Genomic DNA, 23,035 nt, shown 5'->3' with positions numbered 1-23,035 from the left:
ATAGAGCGCGTCTTGCAGTCGAAGCCACAAGGCGTACAACCCCCAAAACAAAACAAAACCCCCAAATTAATTATTATAAGTAGTAGATAGAGAGAGAGAGAGGTAGAGGAGGAGTCGACGACGACAATGGAAAGAATAAGAAGAATGGGGGTAGTGATTGTTGCAGCTGCTGCCCTTTCTCCTTCTCCTTCTCCTTCTTACTCTTATTGCGAAGCTAATGCTAATGTTGTGTTTGTTGGTGGGAAGAGGAAGTTGAGAAGCATGTTTTGGAAGGTTAGAGCTGAGATCCGGAGACACTACTTTATGATGATGATGATGTCCAACAAGAAGCAGAAGCAGAAGCAGAAGCAGAAGCAGAAGCAGAGGAGGTTCAGCTTCCAATATGACCCCTTCAGTTACGCCCTCAACTTTGACAATGGCAACTTCGGCTTCTTCTGTTAGAACTCTTCCCTCCTCCAACTTCTCTTCTCTTCCCTTTATTATTTACTCTCTCTCTCTCTCTCTGTCTCTCTCTCTCTCTGTTTATGGGGGGCAAGGCAAATAAATAGTTTATGTTAAAGAGAGAGCCTATGTTAATTACAAAACCAACTTCAAAATCAAAGAGAGACCAATATGCGTATGTTCTGCTCTGCTTATTTATTTATTTTTTAACAATGAAAGCAAGCCAGCATGCATTAATTTAACCACATTCTCTCAGTCACTCAGAAGCCTGGATCGGTCATCGTCCGCAGCAGCTTGGACTTTGTTTCTGTTAAAAAGAGATGAGAGCGATAAAATCACACACACAACACGGAAGTTCTGGGACTTTATAATTTGTTTTTACATTAAAAAATCTTCTTTGATGGTGATGGTGATGGTGATGGTGATGGTGGTTTGTTGTTAGCTATCATTTTGTATTTTGTTTGATTGTCCTAATTAAAATAAGGATCTGCTATTCACTCTTTTCTTTTTACCATAATTTTTTTAAATCAAAAATGCCAGAGACATTAAACTCTAGTTTGAGGATAGATTATTTTCATAATTTTTTATAAAATGATGTCTAACAAAATAGAGAGTGTTGTAATAATTTATAGCGATTTTTTTGACTTTTTTTAACTAAAATTAAAATTTGCCAAAAGAAGCCTCAGCACTCGTTTGAGATTTTTTGAATTTTTTTAACTATTGTAACTTGACTAAAAAAGTCAAGCTTGAGCGAGGGTTTTTTTTTTTAAAGTGAAAAGTAAATAATTATAATTTGAATGTAATATTTTTTATAATTAGTTAATTATTTTTATTGATTAATTTAGTTGAAATAGTTCATGCCAAAGGAAGTTTAACTAATTTATCAAAAAATAATAATATATTATGACCTCATTTTGGCAAGAGTTGAAGTGATTAATATAAGTGCAAAAGACAAAATAACTAATTTAATTAATAAGATTAAATATAACTATAATTATTTTATTTTTTCTCATAATTATTACATTCAAATTAAAAAAAGCCAACAATTTTTCTCAAGCGAAATTAATTTAGATTAATATAAATAATTAGTCTAAAAATGAAGCTAAATTAATTCTTTCCAAACAAAGGGTATGCATGTTCTTTGTTTGGCTCTCTCTATCTGATCTTATTGAAGAATGCAAGTTAAAATAAAATAATTTTTAAATTGACTAGTTAAATAATTTTTTATTAGAGTTTGAGAAAGTGATAGCATAGACAGTTTACTTCAGCTAAGCAAACTGTTAGTAGTGTGGGAGTTGCTTAGAGATTGTTTGGGAATGATGTTTTTATTTTTTATTTTTTAAGAATCTAAAAGGCTAATGGCTTTTGTTAGTTGATGACAAACATTTTTTCTTTTTAAATTTAAATAAATTATATTAAATCCTCTTAAATCATGATTTATTTGAACTTTGTTTATTAAACTTTTAAACTTAACCGTTAACTCTTAAACTATTATCTTATTATAGTTGATTTTTTTTTGTTAAGATTTTGTTAGAAATTTTTAAAAAATCACATCACATATAAAATACATGACATATTCATTTAATTTTTAATGAATAATAACATTCTTATTTTAGTGATTTCATTTGCACATTGTCTCTCTTACTTAGTGGCAAAGTGTAAATAAGATCACTAGATAACGGCAGTATTATCTTAAAAATTTAATAAATGCATCCTATATTTTACACTTGATTTGATTCTCTGTAAATTCTTAACAAAATTTAAACAAAAAGAGTTAAATGTAATAAGTTAATATTTTGAGAAAGTTAATTGTCAAATTTTAAAATTTAAGAGAAAAAATGTAAATAAATCATTAAGAGAATTTATTGTAATTTACTCTTTAAATTTTGGCTTTTTAACTTGTTTAAAAATAAAAAAACTAATTTTTTTTCAGAACATTCCAAATACCTTCCAATTATTGAAACGTATAGATTCTAAACATAGAGCTGGATACAGAAATACCCATCCAATGGCTTGTGTTTTTCTTTACTGAAAACATAGTGAAAAACCCTTCTTCTAAAGGCCTTCAATTTGAAAGTTCTTTAAATGGATGTTTATATATATAAATATAAAGGGAAATTTTTTAGATTTGAATGGAAAGGGAAATTGGAAAGGTGAAAAAATAATGTCAATTTTGTAGTAAAGTTTATAAAATATTCTTAAGTTTTTTACTAGTTGGAGATCAGTAGTGCTAAAAACACATAAATCAAATATAAAATGAGAAACAAATGATAGGTTACATGCATGTAGGTCTCACTTTTTATGAGAGGGTTGTATCTTATTCTATGTTTAGTTTATGTACACATAGCATTTATTGGAGATTGATGTCTCCAGCAAAGGAACGACAAAAGGTAAATTAGTTTATGAAATTTCATCCACACAATTTTTTTCTCACAAATTTTCCAAATGATGTGGCAAAAAAATGTAATTAACACATTGTTACACTTTTCTCGTCTCAAATTTCAAAACGTTTTAGCCAAACTTGCCATGTCATTCGAAAAATTTATGAAAGAAAATTTTGTGTTTGTACAATTACTATTAATTTATAACTCATTTTATTGTTTCATAGTTAATTAATGGGGAAACAAAAAAGTATACGTGAAGAAAAGTCATCACTTGTCAACAATGAATAGAATTATTTTCGGCAAAAATCCCTAAATTATTAACAAATATTATTTTATTTCATTTATCTTATCAAAATATATCATTTTTATCCTTGTAAACTCCCCTCGGACCACCTCTAAAAATGATGTATTTGTATGAATTTCATAGTTTAGAGGTTGATATAAAATAGTTCATAGATTAGAAAATATCATTAGTTAAAGAATCTTAATGTAATTAACCCCCAATCAACATGAAACTTTGTTTGATTACAATTCTCAGAAATTATTTTTAAATGAGTTTTTGTTTGTTTATATTAATTTTATTTTATTTTTCCATATTCTAGTCAATTTTTTTAATTTATAGATATATCAAGATTATATGTATTTAAAAAGTAAAAAAATTCAACTAAATATGAAAAAAAATCACCAAAAATAAATGAAAATCCAAACAAATTTGCTTGAATTTTCATCTACTTTTAGTGACTTTTAAAATATTTTATCCAATTTATTTTATATTTTATATGTATCTTGATTAGGTGCATTTTTTAAAAACAAAGAATTAATTAAAATATAAAAAAAATTCACTAAAAATAAATAAAAACTCATCTAAAAATAATTTTTTAAAAATCAAATTAAACAGACACTTAATAAGCTTACTAAAGTCATGCTTGCATTCGTTACTATTCATTTGTTAGCACCGTAGGACTTGGATACATAGGTTAACATATGGTTGCACCTTGCAACTATGTCAACCATTCAAATTAGACATGAGAGAAGCATGCCAAGGTCAAGATAACAATGTGGCAATGACAAAGCTACAAGACTCAAAGACAGTGATGTTTTATATGGGCAAATATAAGGCTAAACTTAACTCGAATGCTGCTAACAATATATGCTTGTTGGGTCAGAGAGATTAGCGGACTTGACACATAGTGGCAGACCAAGACTTACAAATTCATGGGTCAAACTCATGAGAGTTCAAAGGCTGATATAGATGACAGTTTATGAGAGTTATGTTGGCATGATACAAGGCTGATAGACATGGCGGTTGTTGACAATTATGCTTGCAAGGAGTTATGACAAAGAAGGTTGCAATTAAGGATATGGTCCAAGGTAGTTGAGGGTGTCAACTGCTCATAACTGATTTGTAAATGCCTTTAAAATGCTAAGGTATTGAGAATTTCAGGTAGAGGATGTAATTTGTACGAATATTCTTGTATCCTTATATTATTTGGTGGTAATAAAGGTTGGGAATAATTCCTATAATGTGTTTTGTGTATACTTGTTTGTTCATAAATCTCATTGTGAGTAATTCGTACATGTTTGGCTAAGACTATCTGCTGTAATTTAGTGCCATTGCAGGTTGAAAATTTAACTCAAAAATTGATCCGGTAACACCATCTATCATGCAAGTTTAATTGACCCAGGTTTAGTTCGGCGAGTTTAGTTTTGAGTTAAAAAGTCAAAAAAATTATTCTAAATTATCATATAACTTTTTTATTTTTTTACACATCTTTTAATCAAGAATCAAAAAAACTAATTCTCAAGTTACTTATATATATATAAACTAAATAAATAATAATCAAAAACATATATAATCGATCATATTTATCTTTTAAAGATTGAGAAGTTTATTAGTACTAAAAAAATAAGGCAAAAAATGTGATTTTAAGAATAAATTATTTGATTTTTTTAAAGATAAATGTGAAGCTAATGTTCAATTAATATGATATTTTGCATAGATAATTTCTTGGACATATTTTACAAAACAAACAATTAAAATCATTTTGATATCCTTAAAGTGAGCCCATCTAAAGTAGAAGATTGTTCCAAGTAAGTCCAATTGAATTGTGTTAAAGAATCATCTAAATTCAACTCGCAAAAATTGTGTGCCTAAGCTGAAAATGAGCTAGATATGTTGGATATCTAAAGGACACCATGGCCATGCTGATGATGCTCACAACACAAGCAATGTAACAGAGACGACAAACAATGAACCATAAAAGCTTGGGACATGTACTACATAAATCTTGTCAAAGCCTGTTGAAGCTGAAGCAAATCCATGGCCAATCCATCATACTCGGCATCTACAATCACCACCAACACTTCACCTGCAAATTGCTCAACTCCTACTTAAAACTAGGCCAACCACTCCTAGCCCACACTGTCTTCTCTCACATTCAAAATCCAGACGTTGTGTCCTTGACTTGCCTCATCTCCATCTACCTCCACCTTCAACTTCCCACCAATGCCTTCTCTGTCTTCTCCCATTTGGTCCTCTCTGGTCTCAAACCTGATGGCTTTTCCATGGTCGCTGCTCTCTCCGCTTGTGGCCGTATGGGAGACCTCAACAGTGGCAAGATAGTTCATGCCATGGCCTTCAGGTTTGAATTCTGGGGTGGGTCTGAATCACCCATTTTGGGTAATGCCCTGATCGACATGTACAGCCGAAACAAGCGAATTCAATCAGCTCAAACGGTGTTTGAAGCAATGGAAATCAAAGATGTTGCTTCTTGGACCAGCCTGCTTAGTGGTTATGTCAAGTGCAGCGATCTTGAACATGCTCGCCACTTGTTTGATATAATGCCGCATAGGAATGTTATTTCTTGGACTGCTATGATTGTGGGCTACGTCAATGGGGACTCCCCAATTCGGGCACTGGAATTGTTTCGGGTGATGATGAGAGCAGATGGCGAAGAAGATTACCCAACTGCTGTTACAATTGTTGCTGTCCTCTCGGGTTGTGCTGATATTGGAGCTTTTGATCTTGGCATGTCAATACATGGTTACGTGAACAAAACCAATCTGATTGTGGATGTGGTGGTGAATAATGCTCTTGTAGATTTGTATTCCAAGAGTGGAAGCCTTGATTTGGCAGTAAAAATCTTTGATGAGACAAGGAGAAAGGATGTGTTTTCATGGACGACTATGATATCTGGACTCGCACTTCACGGTAAAGGCAGGGAAGCACTTGAGGTTTTCACTAAAATGTTGGAATTGGGGCTCACCCCAAATGAAGTTACTTTTCTATCGGTGCTATCTGCTTGTAGCCATGCTGGCTTTGTCGTTGAGGGGAAGAGGTTGTTCAAGAGATTGATTGAATGCTATGGTTTGAAACCCAAGGTAGAGCATTATGGTTGTATGGTGGATCTTCTTGGCCGAGCAGGGCTGCTAGAAGAAGCGGCAGAGTTCATTGAACGGATGCCCATAAATCCAGATGCTGTGATCTGGAGATCACTTTTGAGCGCTTGCTTGGGACGCGGGAATTTGAAATTAGCTGAAATGGCAGGAAAGAAGATAGTTGAATTAGAACCTGATGATGATGGAGTGTATATACTTCTATGGAATATTTATTGCTCTGAGAATAGGTGGGAAGATGCATTGAAGACGAGGAAAATGATGAGAGATCTAAAGATTAAGAAAAGGCCTGGGTGTAGTTGGATTGAGGTGAATGGTGTTGTACATGAATTCCTTGCTGAAGATACAGTTCATCATGTCTACCAAGAAATATACATTCTTCTAGATGTAATCAATAAGCAATCAAAACTGGATTGTGATCTCACTAGCTTAGAATAAATATTACTCTACCCAAGGAAGATTGTCTCAGGAGATGCATAATGTGCAACAAAGGATGTAATATGGAAAGCAGCTGTAGATCAGCAAAAGCTTTATCAAGGAATGCAACCAAAATTAGGAAAAAGATACCTATATATACATTAGCTGTGGGTACAAATGCAATGCATTTGCAATTTTACAGTTAAATTTTTGAATGGCTTAATGATTGAGGAGCAGTTTGATGAATGGGAAAATTATTCAGCAATTATTGAATGTGGTGGTTACTGCAAGTGAAGGGCATTCTTATAAGAAAAAAATGTGACTGCATTCACACCAAATGGGTGTATGCTTTGTATTATAGAATGGATGTTCTCGAATATAGCAGGCTGTTTGAATACCACCACGAGTAGGTTTTTCCTGATAGCGTTCAGATTCATCCTTTGTTTTATTTCTGAGAGACCAAAAAAGAAAATACCAACTGTTGTAAAATTCCATTGTCTCAGATATCAATTACTTGCAGCACTGATTAGTGACTACATAACTCTTTTAGATTGTCTTTCTTCTCTTTATGACATTTGTGTATGCAAAATTTTAAGAAAATACATTTTTTATTTGTTGCAAAATATTTTCTGGAAACCAAGATTCAGAACCTGTTGAGATCAATTCTTAGGATAGTAAAGTTAATGATTTGTGAACTTTTTTTAAGCAACTCTTTACATGTTTGGTGAGAAATATTTTGACAGTGTTAGTGATGCATTGATTTCTGAATGGAAATGACAACATGAAGTGGCAGACTTCTATACCCGACATTGGATTTACAAAATATGTAAGCAGCATAGAGCAGATGTCAAAATTTCTGTCTTTTCTTTTCCAGTTGCCATCTAAAGCAGGTAAAGCACGCTCAGAGAAGTAAAAAATTCTTTGATGTTCAGAATAATATGATCAGTGAATCTAATCTAGAGTTGTAGGTAATCTGCATCTCTAAGTGTAATCCTTGGAGAGCTACCTTACTATTTTGCACACCTCATGGAGAAATTGTGCTCAATTCTATGGTTCATCCTCCTCTGTGGAACATCCTGCTAGTTTATTTTGATCTCTGGACCTTCATGCAAATTGATGGATGGCCCAGAGAAAGGTACATTAACTTCCGTGATACTTGGGCAAGTAATGTCAAAAGCCAAGAACAAATAACAGAAATTAAATCCATCAGTAAAACAGTCATGGCCAACCCAACCAAGGTTGCGTAAAGGTGTGAAGAGAGGCTTGATTTAAACTTCTTGTTATGTTATCAAGTAGCATTGGCATATTGTTGGCAGTTGAAATTTATTCAGTAAGCATACATATATATTTGCACTATCATATCATCATATTGTTTCTCCATTGTGTGCAGTGTGTCATGCAAGGAGAAAATAGTGTGGTCTCAGGGTGGATTGGTCATGGTTGCTGACAGATCTCTTTAGTAGATGGAATTAGGTGTTGCAGGGAAATTGTAAAATTCACTCTTTATATATATCACCTGCCAACAAGAGTTTTTTTCTTCTTTTTTCTTTTATTCGTTGACTTTTCAAAACCATTTTCATACCATTCTATGGAAAAACATACCGGTCATATACAGGCATATGAGGTTACATGAGTGAATTTTTTTTAATACTGTGTGAGTACTGGTAAAAAATTATATTGTGGGTGCTCAACATCTTACTCTTCTTCTTTAAAAAATATATATATATATATATATAATAAATATGTGAAGGGGCACATCTTAACAGTTTGCTGAGGGCTCCATAAATCTCCAGTCAACCCTCACTTTTTTCACCTAACATTTAAATCTATGTAAAATGTCTTTATATGATTTTGAATTAAAATGTTATTGTTATACATTGTATCTAAATTAACCAGAAGTGAAGTTCATGTGGTAAGAAAATCTACATTTCCCTCCACATGTGGTAGGCAGCATGTAGGGTGGTGGTGTAGGTGGTTAGGTGGCTTTAGGAAATGTAATTTTGCGTAATTAAGTAAATGAGTAAATACAAAAAGAAAAATTAATCATTTGACATTAATGTTTATATAAATACAAAATATTTAAGGTAAAAAATTTATTTCCCTACTTCTGTTAACACAATTCATGTTTTGGGATTATTGTATTTTCGGTAAATATTTGGGAGATCAATTTAATTTACAACAATGATTCATCCTCCCTTTTCCCCCCACCCTCTTTGACCCCCTCTCTCTCTCATTGGTTACATTTTCTTTTTCTTTTTCTTTTTTTTCCTGCTCCTCCAATCACCACCCGTCACGTGGCAAAGGGGGTGAGGGGGTGACCCCCAAAAGGGGGTCCCAAGCATTATTCTTTAATTTATCCCAAGTTACAAAAAAAATCTTTTAAGTTTTTAATGTTATGTTTGAATCATAAATTTGTAAATATAGTGTGGGAAGATGTTTTGGGTTAAAATAGTCATATAAGACAAATATGTTATTTTAGTCAAATAGGACAAAATGTCACATCCAACACATAGTCATTTTATTTTTTCTCTCACAAAAGTTAAAAAATTCAAAAAGTCTATCCCAAACAAAACTTTTTAGCCCAGATTAAAATAGTCTAAAAACCAACCCAAATCCCAAACGAACTTAAAGTAAAAAGAATGGATCTCAATATTCATTGTTTTGGTTGGGATCTTCACTTATGAACTTAGGGGCCATTTGGGAAGAAAAAAAAAAAAAAATTAGTTTTCAACTTTTAACTCATTTTAGATCACATCATCTCATATATTTTTTACATATAGAAGGATAAAAAAGTTAAAAAAATTAATTTTTAACCAAAATTTTAAATCACTCCTTAAATTTTTAAGTAAATATGAATTTCAAATAATAGATGCTGGACCTAATCTTATAGGTGTGAATTTGGAAATTTCTTCCCAATAAATTGGGTTGATATTATTGCGCGTTTGTAGACATTGTGTAAAAGAATACTATTCAGAAGTTAATCCAAACAGAGTTCAAGCCGACAAAACAAAATAGGGATTTACTCAATGAAAGATAATATTGATTTGACACAACTTGAGAAAATAATTCAGAGTTCAGTTAGGCGATCAAAACAGAATAAGAATCAAACTCTAAGTGATCAGTACAACTTGAGAAAAATGCCTTCTCTTCTCTATACCTAACATGACTAACCATTTCGAAAACTCATCCAAAAAAATCATTAGATAATAAAAATGTTTGGACCTCTACTGGGAACTCTTGTAACCTTTAAAATGATATTGGTCAATTATGTGTTTTTATTTTTTGTTTTTTTGTTTTTTGGGACCAATTACAGGTGAGTGGAGTTGTGTTTTTTAGAATCTATAGCATTGTGGTTAGATAATTCATCATTTTTGATTTTATACAGCGTGTTTGGTTTTAATTTTCTAAATTTATTTTTTTAGAAATTAAAGTTTTTTTGTTTTTCGTATTTTTTTTTTGTTTGTAGTCAATATTTTAAAATCTTAAGTAATTTTTTTACTTTTTTAATGCACATTACTTAGATGTATCCAAAAAATAAAATATTTATAAAAAAATATTTTAAAAAATTAATAAATATACAAAAATACAAAAAAAAGTATTAAATTTTCGTTTTTAAATTATATTTTTTATATTTAGTGAATTTTTAAAAGACTTTTTTCACAATTATTATATTTTTTAAATATATTTATGTTAAATGTGTCTACAAATTAAAAAATACTTAAAATATGAAAAAAAAAATAATGAAAACAAAAAATACGAAAAATAAAAAAATAAAATTTTCTGAAAAGTAAATTTTAGAAATCAAAACCAGAGTGATAATTACGCTTGAATCTATGTGTGAAATTCACCGGGGACAAAAATTAAATGCGATTTCAAGATTTGAAAAAATATTTTTAAGATTTATTTAAAATATAAATTGTCTTTTATAGTTTGAAAAATTATAAATACTCATTTGTTAGAATTTTTTATTTAACAGAATTAATTAAAAAAATAAAATTCATAATTACTCTTCTATAAATTAATAAAATTACGTAAATTATTAATTGAAATATATTTCTAACATCATTAAAAATTATTAATTGACTTGATAATTTATTAATAAAAGTGATGATTTGTTATGAAATTAAAAATCTTAGGAGGTGAAATATAATTTCCAAAATTACAAGAGTGATTTGTATTTTAATCGAATCTCATGAGGTGTATTTATAATTTATAATTTTTCATTTTTAAAAAAAAAGAAAGGTGTTTACTAAGTACATTTTAAATAAGATTAAAAATTCTTAGGTCACGTTTGACAATTATACGTTTTAGTTAAAAAGTCAAAAAAATATTATAAATTATAACATTATTTTTTCTAATTTTTTATATATTATTTTATAAAAAATTAAAAAATTGGACATTAATACTAAAAATTTATTGTTGGCAATGGGCCCCTTTTTTACTTACTGCAACAACAAAAATAAAGGCAATAATCGACCCACATCTTTACCAAGGGAGTACTCGAGGGAGAGAAAATTTTAGGCAGAGAGAGAGAGAGAGAGAGAGAGAAAGAAAGAAAAAGAAAAAGAAAAAGAAAATTAAAAAAAAAAAAAAAAAAAACCTTCGCATCTCTGCTCGTGAATCAATAATAATGTCTATGCCGAAACCCTTGTAATTTTTTTTGGTATTTTGATAGAGCAGTCTCAGAAGATTAACAAGATTGTTGATGGTTTTTTGACGGTTAGTAGTTGTTAGAATGGTGAGCGGAGGAGGAGGAAGAGGAGGAGGCAATAATCAACAGGAAGGGGAGAAGAACCCGTCGGTAGTTTCAAGGGGAGGAGGTACCAGGTCATGGGGCACCACGGTTTCCGGCCAATCTGTGTCCACTAGCGGCAGCGTTGGCTCTCCTTCCAGCCGCAGCGAGGCGGCCATGGCCACTCCAGCCAGCGACACCACTTTTTTTAGGTTAAACCACCTTGATATTGACGCCGATGATACTGGATCTCAAGGGGCTGCTGGGTGACCTCTTTAATTCCCTCCTTTTTTACTTTCATGAAATGCTATTCTAATTCTTATTACTTCATTTTTGTTTAAATAAATGGCTGAGGAATTTGATATTGTATCTATCTCTTTCCAGTATTTTATATGATCCCATTAACTTGTGGGAAATTCATTTTTATACTGATTTTTTGGAAATGTGCTCTTGGAGTCAAGTCAACGTACTGAACTTTGTTTTAGTCATAAATTAATGATTGGGTAATTGTTGAAACCTCTTCTTCTCTCGGTTTCTCTGTTGTGCTTGAATCTGGCTGTGGCTGCAAATGCAATGTGTTTGATGAATCAGGAACATGAGTTACAATTGCAAACTGTTTAGCAGTTATTCTATTATAACCATTTTGCAGTTATTTTATGGGCATTGTTGGAAAACAAAATGGCATTACAAAGCTTCAAACAAACTTATGAGCTGTGTGTGCTTTATATAATAGAATAGATGTTTGTTATATAACTCCTTTTTTTTTAAAAAAACTTTAATTGGGTCTAACTCTTACGTTCTTTATAGTTTTGTGATCTTGTTGTTGGATATAAATTTTGAAGTGGTCAAGTAATTGTTGCTCCCTGCTTTCTTTTCTTATTTCTTATTTTTTCACGGAAAAGTGATTGCCATGTACATTCACTAAATTTTTTAACTGATTGTCGGTTTCCGAACAACAGGAAGAAGAAAAAAAGAGGTCAACGAGCAGTTGGAGGGGATAAAAGTGGTAGAGGTCTCCGCCAGTTTAGCATGAAAGGTGTGTATATTCATCTTTTTTTTGTTTCATCTCTTTCAAGAATGGGTTTATAGGATGACATACAGTTAATTGGAAAATAATTGGGGCAGTAGCCCTTTGGTTGGGTACTGGGGCAACATTTAATCATAATTTTTTTTGTTCATATTAACGGGGGCTTTTATGTTGGTAGACATAGCTGATGATCTCAGAATTGCTTTTTCGCTGGCTAGTCGTAGTTAAGTGTGATAGCAATATTAGTGCTGATTTAATGTCTCCGCTGTCTCTTTTTATGCATAGTTTGTGAGAAAGTTGAAAGCAAGGGAAGAACAACTTACAATGAGGTCAGGTGCTTTCTTTACTTTTATTTTTTCATTCATTCTTTCTTTTTTTTCCTTTAACATAAAAAAGAATTTAGGTTATTTCTTGCAATTCAAAGATTCATTTATCTTTACCTTTTCTATTCAATACAGTGAAGTTACTGTTTGAGTAATTCATTGTATAGCATAATTGACTGCTTACCAAGTATTCTCATTAGGTCTCTTTTGTTTTACACTTGATTTCGTTATGCTGAATTGTACGTGTAATCATATGATAGCTATATAAGATTTGCACTCAGATGGATCTTGTAGCGATACAAACTGACCTGTAGTACATGACTTGAAAAAGAAAAATACTAGCTGTGAAGTATGTGGTATTTTGCCATTTGAGCCCATTAAAAAAAAAAAAAATCATTTAGTAGGTTATGTTAATGTGTAATTTTTTAGTCACAGGTCAGAACCAAAACAAACTTATAGTTGTACAATATCACTTTAATGTGATGCCTATTTTATATGGATTGAATTGATAATGACTGATTATCTTGTCAATTAGCTTACATACGTCACCTTCATTACCACCTTGTTACCTCTGTGTTTGGGTTTGGGTTCCACATGTAAGCCTCGAAAGGTAATACTTAGACCAATGAAATCTCGCCATGTACCCTTATCATATCTGGCAACCTCAATCTCAAGAAAGTAGCTCAACAGTCCCGAATCTTTAATATCAAATTCCTTAGCGAGGTGTGTTTTGAGATGGGTCACTTGCTCTATATCATTGTCTGTCACCACTATGTCATCAATACACCCAATAAGAAAAGTAATCGTATTGTTTCCTTGCTTGATGAACATAGTATAATCTACATGACTCTGTTTGTGCCCAAACCTTAGCATATCCCTCTGAAATCTATCAAACCAAGCTCTAGGAGTAACCCTCCTAAGCAGGTGTAGGTAAAAGGAATAAAAATTTGAGGGCTATTACTGTGTTTCCTTCTTCATTTCTGAGTAGGAGTAGGTAAAATAAAAATAAAAATATCTTTGAGACTCCTAGCGGGTATTTCAACTTCTCTTGTTGGCTATTGGTCTCCTCCTGAAGATATGTTTGAGTCAAAGGGAAAAAAAAAAGACTCTATCTCCCAAAGGTAACATCCATGTTAACAAATAACTAATGTAAATGCATCTAACAACCTTAGGGTCCAACTTCACACATGGGTGTTAAGAAGCATGAACAAAATAAGCAAAAAACCAAATATTTTGGGTAGAAGAGATGAAACCAAGGGAGTTTCAGGAAGAAGCTCTAGAGGAGTTTTAAATTGAACAACATTAGACGACATGCAATTAATAAGACAGGCAGCAGGAAGAACTGCCTCACCCCATAAAGATTTAGAGACATTCATAGTAAAGAGGAGTGGACCACCTAAAAAAGATGGTGATTCTTGCATTCAACAACTACATTTTGTTCAAGAGTGCTAACACAACTCGTTTGAAAAAGAATATCATGTTCATCAAGGTAGGCCCAAAAAGCTCTATCAATGTACTCAATCCCATTATAATTGCAAAGAATCTTGATGTTAGTGTCAAATTGGAGATCACCATCTTGTGAAAGGTTTTCGAACAAGAAAACATCTTGCTTTTAGTGTGAAATAGATAAACACAAGTACACGAGAATTGCAATCAATATAAGTAACAAATAATCAAAAATGAGAAAGAGACATAACTGGAGAAGAACCCACCACATCATTATGAATAATCATAAAGGGAGAAGCACTTCTTTTATTAACTGGAAGATAAGAAAGCCTTTATGTTTTGCAAATTCACAAGCATTGCAAATGAAACTATTCCTATGACAATGGTTTAGGAAAAAACTTCCCTAAAACCCCAAAAGATGGCTATCCAAACATGAATGCCACTGACGTAGCAAATGCAAAGTTGAATTGGCGTTTGCATGAAGAGCTTTACTAAAGGACAAAACTGGAGGATAGGAAGAACAATTAGCATCCAGAAAATACGTATTATGTGCTCTACCATTGCCAATCATTCTACCTATACCAAATTCCTAAATGACACAATGTGTATGAAAAAGGGGCACTGAGTAGTTCAAAGTATTAATTATCTACGGTTAGAAAGGAGATTCATAGAAAATTAACATGTAAACTAGAAGATAGAGAAATAGAGGGAGAACAATGGATGGAACTTTTCTTGAAAACTAAAGATAGAGATCCATCAACTACCTCACTTTATATGTTACCTGGAATGTGGATTGTTCTGGTACGTGGAATGGGAACGTGAACATGGTGCGCAACATGCTTTAAAATGTGATATGATAAGGGTAGATTTGTATATATTACACTCAAGAATTTAAGATATTTCTAGAGTAATTTTCTTTTAACTATTAGACATCCAATAAAATGTTTTTTTTTTTTCATTTATGATATTTTTGTCTTGTCAAAAATTAACTCAACTTAGATTTTTGTTCATTATATATATTCGTTACCTTCTAAGGTAACATTTAAGAAAATATATTGGAAAAACTTTTGAGATTGATTTGGATCACTGAATTTACCTTTTTGAAACGAAAGTATAACATGTTTCGAAATGTGCGTATCAATACATAATTCGTTAGGGTATTACCGTTTTCTGGTTTATCCTCACCAGAGCAAGTAGAGTAAGAATAGATTAGATTAGAAGAACTTGTAATGTGATCAGTACAACCTGCACTATAAGGCTACCTATATGGGCAAAGGCTCAAAAGTATCAAATTAAGTTTGAAAAAGTAGCGGATGAGTAGAAAAGTACAATGCCATACTAACTAGTTCGAAAAAAGACCCAGTCACATTGTCCAGTTTAAAAAAAAAAAAAAGAAAAAAAAAGAAAGCTAGTTGTGTATATATTTCGCCAAAAATCAACCAAACTCTATCGAGATTTTCAAAACAAGACTAGTTTAGGCTTGGTCAGTGCCCATAAGGAGATATTCAAGCTTCCAAGCATCTCATTATAGTGCATAGACCTACAAGCATTTGCAAATAATGTGGTTCCATAAGTGCCATTGACCTAATTGTAGAATCCCTTAATCGACTTATATTTTTGTGTTGCACTATGGTTGGACATTTCCAATTCATATTGCTTGGTAAAGCTAGACTAAGGATATATACTCTTCGAATACTACTGCACCTTCTTTACTGTACTATTCTTCAAGTTCGTTAATTGGTTGTGCTTGGACAGACATGCGACATGGCGTTGTCATGGCAATTTTAAAAAAAAAAAAATTAGGACACAACTCGTGGGGGATAGAAACAAAATGTGTAGTTTATATATTTATTATATGTCATATACATATAATATATATTATTCAAACATAACCAAACCAACCCAAGCCAAGTCTTAAGTCCCATCAAATGGGGTCTGTTACATGAATCATTCTTCTCCACACGCCCTTATCAAAGGCCATTTCGTTAGTCAAATTAAGTAGATCCATATCTCTATTTACAACGCTGGCCAACGTTAATTTAGGCCTATCCTGTCCCCTAACACTCTCATCTACCGTTACAGTATCACATCTCTTCACTACTGCCTCTATTAGTCTTCGTTGAATGTGACCAAATCATCTCAATCAATTCTCTCTCAACTTATCTTCTATCGGTGTTACTCCTGCCTATTCCCGAATACACTCATTCTTAATTCTGTCTTGTTTAGTCTTGCCGCACATCTACCTTAGCATCCTCATCTCAGCACCCTCATCTTATCTACATGTTGTTTCTTGGTTGCCCAACAGTCCATCCTATACAACATCGCTGGTCTAATAGCCCTTCTATAGAACTTACCTTTTAGTCTAGTGGGTATTCGTTTATCGCACAGTACCCCAGACACACTTGTCCACTTACACTATCCCGCCTTAATTCTATGGGCCACATCTACAGCAATCTCCCCCGCTATTGTGATAATCGACCATAAATAATGAAAATGTTCACTCTTAGGCAGTTCTTGGTTTTCAATCTTCACATCTCCTCTGCTTTCATTGTTATTGTTACTGTTACTATTATTATTACTAAATTTACACTCTATGTACTCTGTCTTAGTTCTGCTTATTCGAAATCTTTTAGATTCAAGAGTTTTTCTCTAAATCTCCAACTTTGTGTTAACTCATTCTCTAGTCTCATCCACTAGCACAATATCGTCTGCGAAAAGCATATACCATGGCACGTCATCCTAGATATTTCTCGTCAACTCATCCATAACTAAAGTAAAAAGATAAGGACCTAAGGTAGATTCTTGATGTAACCCTACAGTGATAGAAAATTTATTTGTCTCTCCAATAGGCAATCTAATAGTGGTCATCACCTCTTCATATATGTCCCTAATCACATCAATGTAACCTTTTATCACCCATTTTTTCTCTAACATTCACCATATTATATCTCGGGACATTCTATTATATGTTTTCTCAAGGTCGATAAACACCATATGAATGTCTCTTTTCTTTTCTCTATACTTTTCTATTACTCTCCTCAAAAGATAAATCGCTTCCATTGTTGACCTGCTAGGTATAAACCCAAATTGATTCTCTGACACCTCTTTTATATCTCGCAATCGGCGTTCTATTACCCTCTCCCACACTTTCATTGTATGACACATTAGCTTCATTATATTCAAACATAATAAAAAAAATTCTAACATATTACTAATTCTTATAAATTTATATTATTTTTCTTTTGTCATTGTGTACTAAGTTATTTTGTTTGAACTTATAATTAGTTTCATTGGTGTCTAAGCGATGAACACATGTGTCCTCTAAGAGTCCGAAGAATGTTTGTCTAAAAAAAATAGGGCACATTGGATCAGTGTCAGACACATGTCAAGAAGTGAGTATCGGTATCACATAACCCCACTTTCCTTTACCAAGTAAAAAATTATTCATAACATTAGACCAGTAAGCATAATTGTCCCCATTCAAACAGATGTTGATGGCTTGCAATTTATTCTTATACATGTTGAAATAGTAGGAACTGAGAGGTCGGAGAGGATTGTAAAAGAATCAAAGTTGATGGGTTTAAGCTTCTGGTATAGGTCAAAGAGAAGTTAAATATGATACTAAGCTATTAATATGGGTTGGTTTAACGGTATTGCAATTGGGCAAGAACCTAAGGAAGGCTTAAACTGGAGATTGACAATGGGCTGAGAGAAGCAGCAAAGAATTGCTTAATGAAGAGTGCCAGAGGGGCGATACAAGGAGAACCAGAAATATTATCAAAAAAAAAAAAAAGGAGGAGAACCAGAAAGAGACAGCTTCAAACAACCAGAGGGTTTGACTGGTTGTGAATCAGTAAGAGGTTGAACCAGAGATGTCTTCAAACAAGAAGCCCTAATGATGATGGGCCAAAGAGAGATGTTGATTGCGAGTGAGATGCAATGAACCAGAGAGAGAAGAGGTTGATCACAGCTGAGATGTGATGATGAGAGGGCTGTGATGAAAACTTGCAGCGAAGAGAGGGCTGTGACAACGGGGTTCGTCAGTTGACTGTGATGCTAGGGTTCAATGACTAGGTTGGCTACGATACTATGTTAGATATGAGGAAGAAACTGTATTATTGCCATAACCTCGTTGAAATTATATAGTTTACACAAATGTATAATATCTTATAACAGCTGCAGCCAGAAGATTATGCATCTAGTGCATATACAGATTGTTTATTTCTTGCTTTTTCACTGGTCTACCATCTTAAATCTCTAATATTTCTCGACAATGTGTCATATTACAGTATTCTATAATTTAAGAAGACAAATATGTTCCAGGTTGCAGATGAACTTGTAGCTGAATTTGCAGATCCAGGCAATGGTCTGACATCTCCAGACCAGGTTAGTCACTTTTCAGAAGGCTGCTGAAAATGTTGTTAATGTCCATATTTGTATCAGTGATTGAAATGGTGAGTAAAATTTGATAATTGGAGCTTCTAATTTATGTTTGGTATCATATATGACAGCAACAGTACGACGAGAAAAACATACGGCGAAGAGTGTATGATGCCCTGAATGTCCTTATGGCAATGGATATAATATCCAAGGATAAAAAGGAAATTCAATGGAAGGGCCTACCTCGAACTAGCTTGAATGATATTGAACTGCTAAAGGTTTTGAGTTCAGCTGATGCTTCCATATCTTAAAGTTATATATGTGTTTTTTACCATTAGCAACTTTTCTTGATCTAATATGACTTTAACTCCATGAATGTAATAACGCAGACAGAGCGTCTTGGACTGAGAAGTAAGATTGACAAAAAAGCAGCTTATATGCAAGAACTGGAGGAACAAGTAAGAATTATATTTTGATTCACTATCCTGGTCAGGTTTCTATACTAAAAGTCTGGAATTTTCTTCCATGATGTGTTCTCAAAATGTGTAAAATTTCTTCTGATGGACTTAGTGACAGTGTTTGTTTTCTAACTTCTGCATTCCTTCTGTGTCAAGTTCATAGGTCTTCAAAACCTTATACAGCGCAATGAGCAACTGTACAGCTCTGGAAATTCTCCTAGTGGTGGTGTGGCTTTGCCTTTTATACTGGTGCAGGTAAAATTGCTTTCTAGTTTCTTCACTCGAGTTAGTTCTTAACCATGCTAATGAGTTAAAGAAAGCGTCGGCTAAGTTCCTGTTCTCTCTCTCATGAAATTGCTCCTGCTTAGAGTTTTCATGAAATTACATGTGATCAATCTTATGATAAATGGATACAAATTAATGAAGGCTTCTGATATGATAACCCTCTATTTTGATACAAGGATGCACAATCTAAAAGGTGATGTTGGGAAGTCAAAAAATGATTTCAATTGTTGAATGGTGTGGGATTTGTGGTAGTTTGCTTCCATGTTCAAGCTATGACTTGTTCAACATTCAGATGTGGGTAGTTTAATACAAATAATTGGACCTTGAGAGAGGTCAGGTGTCCTTATGAGATCGGGCTCTGGAAGGGTGCTCCAAAGCTGCGGTTAGAAATTACCAATCATGTGGGCTTTTAACATATAATGGTTTTCCAAGAATTTCCAGCATGGCATATAGGATTTTTACTTGGGTGGGGGAGGGTGCCCATTTTTACTTGGGTTATATAGGATTGAGAGCTGGAAGCAGTGGATGCCTCAGATGATGTTGTATAATGGGCGAGAGTGGTGGAGGAATTTTTGCATTTAAGGCTCAATGAAACCACAAACAATTCTCTGATCTTTTTTATTATTTTTTCCCACAATATCTTTTCTACTTTGTATCTGCTAAATGCTTCCTCTTTACTTCCATAATGCCATTCACCTCCTCCTTGTAACCTGTGGGCAGGAGATACGGAAGAGGATGATTACTTTTGATTGGTAGCAAATAGTCTATGAAAGCAAGTGCGTGCATGTATAACATATGCATGCACTATATTTCAGAATTATGTTACTCTCAAATTGGTAGCAAAGTTATTTATTCTCACTCTTCACCCATCCCCAAATCTCCTTGGCACTTTTAAAGCAAACAGAACATTAGTAAGTATTATCCCTATATGGACATTGAAGGTAAATGGTGATAGAAGCCTAGGCCTTGTGGGCAGAATTCTCAGCAAGAAGGAAGAGCGTGCTGATACGAGAGTTTAGAATCAATGAGTTTAGGAGGTGAAAAGATGAGTGCCTGGTTCAGTGGGCAAATAGCTCAATCGTATGTGATGATGGAGAGGAACCTTCAACCCTGACTGAAGGCACCTTTGTTGCATTGATAGGATGATTGTTACAAAAAGAAGGTGCTGGAAATGGGAGAGGAAGGCCAAGTGGTTAGATCCTTCAATTTGATGATTGGGACTAAAGCTTTTGCATTTGATATATGGTGTAATAGGAGGGCAGGATTGTTTTCTGGAACTATACCTAACCCAAAATGATGCAGACCAACCATAAGCACCCCCCATCAGTCAGTTATGCACATACATGTTACCTATATATGTCCCTCGTCTGATATCTATGTTGATAGGTTCCTTGTTTCCAAAGTTTCTTTTTTGGGTCATTGGCTAGGCCCATTTCTAATACTATTGTGAGTGAAACCCTTCTTTTTCTGTTTGTCTTATCGATATGAAAACAAGAATATACTTGGCAATGTTTGAACACCTGTTACATGCCACTACAGTTTTTTGAAGATTTTTCAGATGTTACACTTATCACGCACAGACCCAAAAAAAATAAAATATAGGAAGAGGAAAAAAGAAAAAGAAAAAGATGTTATGAGAGTTTATTTAGTGTTGCACTTATTTGAACTTTAAGTAGATATTCCATTGCAATCAGGGTAAGGTTTCTCATGCTTTCTAATATTTGGAAACTGTAGACACGCCCTCATGCAACTGTTGAGGTGGAAATATCAGAAGATATGCAGCTGGTGCATTTTGACTTCAACAGGTATGGAAATCCTAGGATCATCTATTACTCTTGATATACTGGTCCATAATTTGAATAATTTTATCTTCTGCTTGCTTGCAATTTATGTATGCTCTTGGACATGAATACTTGTGTCATTCCCCTTTTTAGATGGGCTTATAGTCTAACATGTATCATGCTGTGCTTGATAACTGCAAAAATAACCAGAAAAAGAAAAAAATGAAAAAAAAAGTGCAGTGTTGGTACCCATATCAAGATTCTACTCTTCAGTTTATCAGCCTTCAAATTATCAAAAAGAAAGAAGAGAAAAAAATGTTTAATCAGTCTGATGCTGTAAAAATGTGTTATTAATTTTTCTCATTCATGAGACTGATAATTTATCCATTATGCTAATGCAGCACCCCTTTTGAGCTACATGATGACAATTATGTTCTGAAGGCAATGAAATTTTGTGAAAGACCACAGGGTGACGAGGTAGCACCAAATTTTTCCACAGATGGAGGCGAAGGCTCCAGCATGTCCTTCCACACTCAAATCACTCAACCTGCCCGATCAAATGTACCGGATAGGCCTCTCACCTCGCCTCCTCTTCCTGGAATATTGAAGGCACGTGTTAAGCATGAGCATTAGTGTGCAAGTTTCAAGCTTTGATTATCTTACCTGGGAGCCATAATCTCATCACATTTGTATATTGTGTAAAATGCATTGCCAGAAGAGGGGGAGGTGGTGCCCGGTGCCTCTTTTTGAGACTTCATTATCTTAGATTTTGTTCAAGTTGATGGGAGTGGAAGGTAATGCAGAGATCTTTCTGCTTGTAAACTTTGGAGATGGTCTGTTTCCGTCAAAATTATCTGTGCTCTACATATATCCATGATAGGCTAATGTAATTTGTTTTAGTAATCACTTTTCTGTTCTTTGTTTTTTTTGTTTGTTTTTGGGTTGGGGGGGGGGGGGGGGGGGGGGGGGGGGGGGGTGTTTGGTTGTTGTCTGTACTTTGGAGAAATGCAGTCATTTTTTGTATGGGGGAAGTGGACCATATAGAACTCTTGTTGAACCCTGCATAGAGAATTATGAAATTTTAACCAACAATTGGGGGGGTAGTCTCGGTTTCCCGTTGCATTTGAATTTCTCAATGGCATGCCTTCTGTCCCTTTCTTGCATTGCTGACTCAGAGAGAGAAGCTGAGAAGAATGAGGAAGAGTATTATATGTTTTTTTGCCTCTTGTTTCCATTTCTTCTTTTGGCCAGAAAAGGGTTGTCATAGCAGAAGGTAATAAGATTATAATTGTTTATTTATTTATTTTTCTTCCTACTTAACAAAATTTATTAAGCACTTTAACAAGGGTTGAAATTTTCAACTCAACTTGAACTGTATAAGAAGTTAGCATGACAGAGTATCATTTTTTTTCATGTTTTTTTCGACGAAGATGATTTTTCAACATTAATATGTATGACATGATTAATAACACAAATATTAAACCGTTTAGATTAGTATCAAATATGCATAACACAAAGTTGGGACAAATAATCCATTTAATGAAGAATTAATTATATTAGTCAAACTCATTAAAATATATATATATATATATATAGAAAATGATTTTAAGGCTAATATAGGTTGGTTTTTTTTATTGAAGATAATTATGTGTTTTATCTACTATTTTAGAATTAATCTACTACAAAATATAATAATAAAATATATTTTTTATAAATTAAGAAAATTAAAATCAGGTATCCTACCATACGATTCCGTGTAGTTGTGTTTTAGATTTGTTCGTAGAGCGCAAACAGCCCGTGATTTGATTTCTTCGGAGAGGAACTAACTAGACTGACCTTTCCTTTTCTTTTTCTAGCTTCTTCTTTCTTTTTCTTTTTTTTAAGCAATAGAAAAGCCCTGTTTGGTAGAGCTGTGGGAAAGTGCTTATAGCTTATGCCTAAACAGCTCATAGCTTATAACTATGA

At 33.3% G+C, this 23,035-nt stretch overlaps 2 protein-coding genes across 3 annotated transcripts; both read left to right on the top strand.

The window, feature by feature from the left end:
- Nucleotides 1-4,906: 4,906 nt before the first annotated feature.
- LOC114275110 (pentatricopeptide repeat-containing protein At2g20540) lies at nucleotides 4,907-7,189 on the top strand. The gene has a single exon (XM_082893509.1). The coding sequence runs from the start codon at nucleotides 5,076-5,078 to the stop codon at nucleotides 6,657-6,659; it is 1,584 nt and encodes a 527-aa protein (XP_082749635.1). The 5' UTR covers nucleotides 4,907-5,075; the 3' UTR covers nucleotides 6,660-7,189.
- Nucleotides 7,190-11,105: 3,916 nt separating this feature from the next.
- LOC145801824 (transcription factor-like protein DPB) lies at nucleotides 11,106-21,976 on the top strand. 2 transcript variants are annotated; one of them, XM_082893507.1, is made up of 9 exons: nucleotides 11,106-11,636; nucleotides 12,330-12,406; nucleotides 12,683-12,726; nucleotides 18,490-18,552; nucleotides 18,678-18,824; nucleotides 18,936-19,004; nucleotides 19,161-19,259; nucleotides 21,024-21,094; nucleotides 21,472-21,976. In XM_082893507.1, exons 1-9 carry the CDS (start codon nucleotides 11,374-11,376, stop codon nucleotides 21,701-21,703), a joined length of 1,065 nt encoding a protein of 354 aa, XP_082749633.1. In that variant the 5' UTR covers nucleotides 11,106-11,373; the 3' UTR covers nucleotides 21,704-21,976. The 2 variants fall into 2 exon arrangements, with proteins under 2 accessions (XP_082749633.1, XP_082749634.1); XM_082893508.1 differs by having other exon boundaries at nucleotides 11,126-11,636; nucleotides 18,684-18,824.
- Nucleotides 21,977-23,035: the final 1,059 nt, after the last annotated feature.

Source organism: Camellia sinensis, chromosome 11 (genome assembly GCF_055761805.1).
Source record: "Camellia sinensis isolate YWXY chromosome 11, ASM5576180v1, whole genome shotgun sequence".
NCBI classification, from domain to species: Eukaryota; Viridiplantae; Streptophyta; class Magnoliopsida; order Ericales; family Theaceae; genus Camellia; species Camellia sinensis.
This window is presented reverse-complemented; position numbering and strand designations above follow the sequence as displayed.

What these genes read in the sequence shown, in the direction of transcription:
- LOC114275110 (XM_082893509.1), top strand. Translation starts at nt 5,076, where the DNA reads ATGAACCATAAAAGCTTGGGACATGTACTACATAAATCTTGTCAAAGC.
- LOC145801824 (XM_082893507.1), top strand. Translation starts at nt 11,374, where the DNA reads ATGGTGAGCGGAGGAGGAGGAAGAGGAGGAGGCAATAATCAACAGGAA. An exon ending in GAAGAACAACTTACAATGAG is followed by an intron (nt 12,727 to 18,489) that starts GTCAGGTGCTTT and finishes AATATGTTCCAG; the next exon opens with GTTGCAGATGAACTTGTAGC. An exon ending in GTGCATTTTGACTTCAACAG is followed by an intron (nt 21,095 to 21,471) that starts GTATGGAAATCC and finishes ATGCTAATGCAG; the next exon opens with CACCCCTTTTGAGCTACATG.